General features: G+C 39.9%; 1 protein-coding gene across 5 annotated transcripts in view; it reads left to right on the forward strand.

Moving 5' to 3' along the window:
• Nucleotides 1–8398, forward strand: part of dnajc13 (dnaJ homolog subfamily C member 13) — a 128787-nt gene extending 120389 nt beyond the window's left edge. For 4 of the 5 annotated variants that reach the window (XM_080202262.1, XM_080202253.1, XM_080202271.1 and 1 more), the window contains one exon: nt 7552–8398. In XM_080202262.1, coding sequence (XP_080058388.1) covers nt 7552–7652 — 101 coding nt within the window. In that variant the 3' untranslated portion in view covers nt 7653–8398. Of the gene's footprint in view, nt 1–6491; nt 6598–7551 lie in introns of all 5 variants that reach the window. The other variant, XM_080202289.1, reaches the window with a different exon arrangement.

An 8398-nucleotide genomic window follows, 5' to 3' on the forward strand; every position in this document is an offset into this window, starting at 1 on the left:
GTTGGCTTGCTTAGTTACCTGACAGTTGTGGATACAGATGGAAAATATGGCTACTGATTAAACAAATAAAATATTTCTGCAATAACTAACTCTGGAAAGTGTAGACCAGGGTTAGACTGACTATTGTTCAAATAGGTGCAAATCTTTCTGACAAAAATTACGCAGAGAAGTGGAAAGTACATGTGTAATTAAACCTGAGGAAAGCTTCAATTTACAGCCCAAAGCAAAGGTAGTAAAAGGGATGATATTGGTGCAATAGTTTGAGATGACCTTGGTTCAGGCAATCAGGAAGTGGAATTGATTTGAGTGGAGATGAGGACTAGTAGGGGAAATAAGTTACTAGTGAGCAAAGTATGCGAGAAGAAGTATTAGAATCCCTACAGTGCAGAAGGAGGGCATTCAGCCCATTGAGTCTGTGCCAACTCTTACCCAGGCTAACCCCATAACCCCACACATTTACCCCTCTAACCTGTCTATCTTGGGACACTAAGAGGCAAATAGCACAGCCAATCAACCTAACCTGCATATCTTTGGACTGTGGGAGGAAATGCACGCAGACATGGGCAGAACATGCAAACTCCACAGAAGTCACCCTGTGCTGTGAGACGACAGTACTAACCAATGCCACTATGCTGCCGATATTGGGTGCTTGTAATAAAGGAATAGCAATAATCATGGATCATTTTAATCTACATATGGACAGAAAAATCAGATTGGCAGTAGTAGTCTAGAAGAGGAGTTTTTTGAATGTTTTGAGAGTGTTTCTTAGAATGCCATGTTCTGGAACTAACCAAAAACAGGTTATTTTTAGATTTAATATGGTATAATGTGACGGATTAATTAATGACAGAGTAAAGGCAGCCCCAAGTAACAACAACCATATTATGATTTAACTTTATGCCCAGTCTGAAGGGGAAAGAATAGGTCTGAGAATAGTATTTTAAACTTTCAAAAGGGCAACTTTGTAGGAATGTAAACTGAGCTAGGTGAAGTGAATTGAGGTAGTAAGCTAGGGAATAGATCAGCAGTGTGGTTGGAACTACAACCTCAGCACCAGGGACCCAAGTTTGATTCCTGGCTTGGGTCACCTGTGTGGAATTTGCAGCTCTCCCCGTGTCTGTGTGGGTTTCTTCCAGGTGCTCTGGTTTCCTCCCACAGTCCAAAGATGTGCAGGTTAGGTGGATTGGCCATGTTAAATTGACTCTTAATGTCAGGGGGACTAGCTGGGGTAATTGCATAGCGTTATGGGGATAGGGCATGGGTAGGATTGTGATCAGCGCAGGCTCGATCGGCCAAATGGTGCCTCTCTGCACTATAGGATTCTATGATTCAGAGGCAGACATTTAAAGGGATATTTCAGAATAAGTGTATTCCTGTCTTTTTTTTAAAAAAAGGGAAGAGCTACAATCCACGAATAACTAAAGAAATTTAGGTAAGTATTAAATTTGAAGTAAAAACGTATAACTGTGCAAGGATGAATGGCAGGTCAGAAGATTGGTCAGATTATAAAGAATGGCAGAGAATGACTAAAAGGTTAAACAGGAAAAAGAAATTGGAGTATGAGGGGAAGAAAGCTAGGAATGTAAAAACAAATGAGGTTCTGTAGGTATTTAAGAGTTAGTAAAGTAAGTTTTGGTCCTCTGGAGAGTGAGAATTGGGAATTAACAGTAGATATTAAGGAAATGGTGAATGAATAAACATTTTAATTTGCTTCTGTATTCACTGTAGAGGATACAAGAAACATTTCCGTATTAACTGTAAATTAGGAAGTGGAGGGGAGGGGGATCTTGGTGAAATTACAATCACTAGGGAAGGTGTACTGAGACAACTGATGAAAGCTGGGGGCTGACAAGTTTCTGGATCCTGATGGACTTCATCCTAGAGTCTTAAAGAGGTGGTTAATGAGACATTGGGTGCCTGGATGTTAATTTTTCAAAATTTGTTAAATTCTGGAAAGGTTCATCAGACAGGAAAATAACAAAAACTCTATTCGATAAGGGAGGAAGTCATAATAAGGAAATTGGATGTCAGCTTGACATCTGTCATGGAGAAGATGTTAGAATTTATCATTAGAGGCTATAGCTGGGCACTTAGACAAACTTGGTCATTGGGAAGGATCAGCATGGTTAATGAAAAGGGAAAGCCTGTTTAATCTGTTTATTGAATTTCTTTGAAGGAGTAACATGTGCTATGGATAGAGGGACTCCTATATATGTACTGTACTTGGATTTCCAGAAGGCATTTGATGAGGTGATGCATCAGAGATTATTGCAAAAAAAGAAAAGCTGATGGTGTAGGGAGTAACGTATTAGCATATGGATTGAAGATTAGCTAGCTGGCGGAAAGCAGTGTCTTTGTAAATGGGTCTTTGGCTGATTGGCAGGAAGTGATGAGTGGAGTCCTGGAGGGACCTTTTACAGTTGACATCAGTGACTGAGATGAGGGAAGCAAAAGCCTGGCAGCTAAATTTGCAGAGATCGCAAAGATCAGTAGGAAAATATATTGTGGGAAGCCATGTGGAGTTTGCAGGTGGATGTAGCTAGGTTGAGATGGAACATAATGTGGGGAAATGTTAAGTTGTTCACTTTGGGAGGAACAGAAAATTGGAATAGTACTTTGACTGCAGAATGCCATTCTCCATCCATGTGCAGAGGGATCTGAGTGTTCTTGTGCATGAGTTGCAAAAGGATAGTATGCAGGTGCAGCATCTAATCAAGAAGGCTATGAATTTTACAAGATTTATTACAAGAGGAATTCAACATAAAACTAAGGATGTTGTGTGTCAGTTTTACAGGGCATTGGTGAGACCACATCTTGAATCTGTGCACAGTTTTAGTCTCCTTATTTAAGGAAGAATATCACCTGAGTTGGAGGCAGTTTGGAGGAAGTTTACTAGATTAATACCTGGAATGAGTGGGTTGTCTTATGAAGATAGGTTGGAATGATTGGGCTTGTTTCCATTGGAGTTTAGAAGATTGAAGGGTGAGTTGATTGAAGAATAAAGATCCTGAATGGTATCGATGAGGTGAAGGAATAAGTACAGAACTTGGAGGCAGTAAATTACAGGTCACCTTTGTAGGACAGAGATGAGCTGTTTTTCTGAGGTTTGTGTGACTTTGGAGCTCTCCACCAAAGAAGGCGGTGGAAGCAGGACGTTGAATATTTTTAAAGCAGCAGTAGATACTTGTTGGGGCAAGGGAATCAAAGGTCATTGAGGGCAGACGGGGAATGTGTAATTCAACAGAAATCAGCCATGATCTTATTGACTGATGGAACAGGCTTGAGGGGCCAAATGGTTTGCTACTGCTGCTGTTCTGCATGTTCATAAACCTGTAAATTATAAAACCTATAGAAATAAATACCAAACTTGGTGCATTATACCTGTACCATTCCTCTGACCCCATTTGCACTGCTCTTTTCCTCTTGCCTTTTATTCTGTTTACTTCCATCTTGAATATAAGCAACTGTGGCCATATTCCAAGAATCTTTTGCGTGAGAACATTTCTTCTCTGCATTGCCTGCAATATTAAACTAAGTTTGATGTTCCTTGTTAATTAATCGCTGATGAGTAAAATTTATTTTGCTATTTATCCTCCAACACTATGGAAGCAATGTGGAAATAATAACATTAAGATAAGAAAGAAAATGAATAAGTCCAAAGGTCAGAGTACAGAACGTGAGAAGATACAAAAACGCTCCAAATAAAAGTTAAAAATTGGATATGTTAATGCTACACCATTATTTAAGAGGAGCTACGGCTAGCTGTTGTGGGAAGTTATTGGAATCTGTCATCAAGGACACTGCAATAGTTGGACAAGAACAAGTCGATCAGAAAAGATCATTGTGAAATTGTGAAGGGCGGGCCATATGTGACTAATCTAGCTGGGGCTACTAACTTGATGAATAGAAGAGTGTCAATGGATGTTGTTTATGTGGACCTCAAGAGGTATTTGATAACATTCCGCATGAGATTGGGAATAAATAAAGACACACAAATTGAAGCTAACCTTGTGTGGGTTGACAATTGATTAGGTGATAGGATTGATAGCATCATCACATTTTGATTTGAAAAAGACAAATCGGAATATGCTCAAAATGGCAAGAAATGAGAAACTATGGAGGAACCTTGGGATTTGAGTATCCATCGCACATGCACACAAGTGGACAGGGTAATCAAATAGCTAGTGGAATGTTGGTCTTTACCACTGCAATACCAAGAGGGGGAATGACACTTCAGTTGTTACAGGGTTTTGGTTACATTCCATCCGGGTACTGCATTTGATTTTGACACCAAGCCTCAGGATGAATCTGTTGGTTTAGGAATGGATTTGCTGCAAACTCAGCAAAATGATAGTTTAAAGGGTAAAATTTGGACAGGTTGTATAATGTATTCCTCATGATCTAATTGAGGCATTAAAGGGGTTTGATGAACCAGATGGTGGGGAGACCCTGAGCATGATCACTTAGGATTCAAACCAGGAAACGCCTTCTCACACAGAATAGAAATCTGGGATTCGTTCTGACTGTCAACTGATCAGTTGAAATTTTCAAGACTGAAATTGATGTTGGGTAAAGGAATCAAAGAATGTAGATCAATCTTGGGCAAATGGAGTTATGATACAAATCTATCACAGTTTGATTGGATAGTGAAACAGGGTAAGAGCAAATTATTGCAGATGCTGGAATCTGAAAGCAAAAGAGAGTGTGCTGGAAAATCTCAGCAGGTCTGGCAGCATCTGTAGGGAGAGAAAAGAACTGATGTTTTGAGTCCAGATGACCCTTTTTCAGAGTCATCTGGACTCAATGATAGCTCTTTTCTCCTTGTAGATGCTGCCAGACTTGCTGAGATTTTCCAGCATTTTCTCTGGATGGTGAAACAGACGTGACGCGAGGGTCTGAATAACCACTCCTGTTCCTCTGAGTGTATCAGAATCCACTTCATCATCTCTAGTCACTATGCTAAAGTGTATCCCAATGAAATCTACATTGCTATTTTTCATATTATCCTTACCCTAATGGGATGATGGTTATGTATATTCCACCTGTGGCCTAACTAATGTCTTGTGCAGGTTCATCGTCCCTTTAATTTTGCATTCAGTATCGTTGTGCAGAAAACCAGACCGACAGTGCGGTGCCCCCAGACAGCCCTATGGGTGAACCTACACCATGTGAACTGTAGCTATTCACCATCACCTTCTCGAGAACAATTAGGCACGGGCAATAAATGTTGGCCTAGCCAGTGACATCTACATCCTCTGAAAGGGTGAATAAAATATTCAGCAGCATTAACGTCTTTCCATTTTCGAAACTGCTCGAGGGTTTTGACGAGCAGTAGGGGTTTACGGAAATGTCACTTACCCAGCAAAACCCCTGTTTTGAATAAGACTGAGGTGTTAGTGCCACAACATTTTATTCATCCTTTCACAGGATGTGGATGTCACTGGCTAGGCCAGCATTTATTGCCCATGCCTAATTGTCCTTGAGATGATGGTGGTGGTGAATAGCTATAGTTCACATGGTGTAGGTACATCCACTGGGCTGTTAGGGAGGGAGTTCCAGGATTTTGACTCAGCGAAAGTGAAGCAACGGTGAGGTATTTCCAAGCCAGGTTGGTGGGTAACTTGGAGGGAAACTTGCAGGTGGTTATATTCCAGTGTCTGTGCTATCATTGTCCTTGTAGAGGTTGCAGCTTTGGTCTAACTGTCGAAGGAGCCTAATTAAGTTGTTGTGTATCTGGTAGATGGTACACAAAACTGCTGCTGCTGTGTGTTGGTGATGGTGAGAGTGGGTGGTTAAGATGTTGGATGAGGTGCTGATCAAGTTGGCTACATTGTCCTGGATGGTATTGAACTTCTTGAGTGGTGTTGGAGCTGCAGACAAGTGGAAAGTATTCCATCATATTCCTGACTTGTGCCTTATCAATGGTAGGCAGTCAGGAGGTGAGTTACTTGCTGCAGGAATCCTAGCTTCTGATATGCTCTTGTAGCCACACTTTTTTTTATATATGGTTTGTCCATTTCAGTTTCTGGTCGAGGGTAACTCCCAAGTTGTTAATGGGGGCTTCAATGATGGTGATATAATTGAATATTAAGGGGAGATGATTTTTGCCTGGCACTTGTGTGGCATGAATATCACTTAGCCTGTTTGAGCCCTTTTGTATGAAAACAATTTGACAAATTTACACAATTTAGTACAGAACATAACTTGAACTTTTCTCATTTTCTCAGTATATGGAAAATTGTTGATTAACCTTTGGTGGGAATCAGTACCATCCTGAATAACATTTTATTAATCAGGATACATTTTGTTGTTCCAAGTCCTTCATGGTTAAGGGATTTTGCATGAATAAAAATCATAAGGTCAACAGCTATCTAAGATATTAACTGTTTCAATATGTGCTTTCCTGCTTTTATTTACTTATCTAACACAGCTTTATGCTTTTCTTTCTGCTTTCCTCTATCATTTCCTATGTATCTTTTTCTTTTCCCTAGGTGCCTCACCTTCCCTCCTTACTGGTACTAGTCCCCTTCATCTCAGAAGTGGGCTTTAGGGGCTTCTCTGGAAAGCACATTTGCTCAGTTCTTAAGTGTGAAGCAGGTAGATAAAATTCTTCCCCAATGCATGCTTTTGAGGTTTGAGAAGTCAATTGTATAGTCAGCCAAAATCTGCGAGTCAAAATGTTTTATGCAGACCCATGTGTCAAAACATCATATTCAAAAAAAATGAAGATGATACAATGCAACCTTCAACAAAAAATTTTGGAATATCATCTAAATTATCATTCGAATTCTTGAACTTTCGAATTCGAATTCTCCCTGCTCCCCACACCCCTGTTTACTTTGGTGTATGAGCTAACATTATCTCCACATGTTATCGTCAATATTCAGTCCACTTGCTCAAAAAGTCTGTTTTCTATATCAACTTCAATTTTTTAAAAGCAATTTATTCATTTCTCGAAGTGGGCATCACCTTGCAAGGTTAGGCTTTATTGCTCATCTCTAATTGCCCTCAAGAAGGAGGTGGCGTGCTGCCACCTTGAACTGCTGCAGTGCGTGTGGTGAAGATATTCTCCTACCGTTAGGTAGGGAGTCCCAGGATTTTGTGATATTGACAATGAAGAGGTGGCGATTGGGTTGGTGTGAGACATGGAAGGGGAATCCGAGATGGTGGTTTTGCTATGCCTCTGCTGCCGTTGTCTTTCCAAAAGGTAGGAATCACTGGTTTGAAAGGCACTGAAGAAGCAGCCTGGATGAGTGGCATATCTTGAGATTGGTATGTTTTGTATAGCTCAAGTAGAGTCTTGACTTTCTTATTTAATAATGGCATGAAAGAGGAATGAATAAAGTCAGGAGAAAATTGGGGTAGTAACATGGTTGGTTAATGGGAATGTCCTCTGAACTGTAAACTTGTGCTAGTGCTTTCAATCTTAAATTGTCTCCAGTGTAAATTTGGTGTTGCCAGTCTGTTTATAACCGTAGCTTGTTTTGAATATTTTTTACTGCTAAGTCCAAAAGCAATTTTCAACTCACAACCTTTCATCTTTATATCCAGGCCCTGGAATTGCTGGCTATCTTACTGCGGGGGCAATGTCACCAGTAATCCAAAGTGGACCACCCCCTGTAGATAATGAAGTGGTTGACCTGGCCAGATGAAAAATGATCTACACTCCTCGCCTTGAAGATTGAACTAATTGCAGTCATGAACCACTCACTCTCTTGCTACGTAACCCTCTGAACAAAGTGTTGTACACAATTACAAAGACATGAACTCTCTTCCCAATTGTTGCATTTCAAAATGTAATGCTCTCTCATTTTTATTTGTAAAATGGTAATTTTTACAGGTGATCTGACTTGTTCTATCAAAAAATAGTATGGCTCAGATAGAAAACTCAGAAGTATTTTCTCTCTCTTTGCACTTGGTATACCCGACTGTGAATCTAAATACTGGATTGTTTTTTTCTTAATTTTTGCAGTTGGTGGTTTACAGTTTTATGTTTATAGGGTAGCAGAAGGGTGCAATCCCTATCCAAATACACAACTTCCTGGCTGCTGTTTTAAAGGCACGGCAGGAGGAAAGATTTTCTGCAAAGCAATATTTCCATTAACTGAACCAGTTTCCTAGATCAGGCCACGGACCACACTGCTGATTCTGCTTGCTAATTCTTTAATGAGCCTGCTTAATACATCATTGTAAAGCATTTGTATAACTGCATCCTGTTTCTGATTGAGAGAGAGATCTTCAGAAAAGGCTAATCTGGACATCACATATTATAAATACTTAGTGTAATTGTGACCTGTGCTATACAATACCAATGTGTAAACTTTCTATATTTGAATGTACATTAGTAAATCAGTCCTACTTGTACATAAAATTTTAAATAAAGTACAAAGGGAATTAG

Source organism: Carcharhinus amblyrhynchos, chromosome 2 (assembly GCF_965287045.1).
Source record: "Carcharhinus amblyrhynchos chromosome 2, sCarAmb.v2.hapA, whole genome shotgun sequence".
NCBI classification, from domain to species: domain Eukaryota; kingdom Metazoa; phylum Chordata; class Chondrichthyes; order Carcharhiniformes; family Carcharhinidae; genus Carcharhinus; species Carcharhinus amblyrhynchos.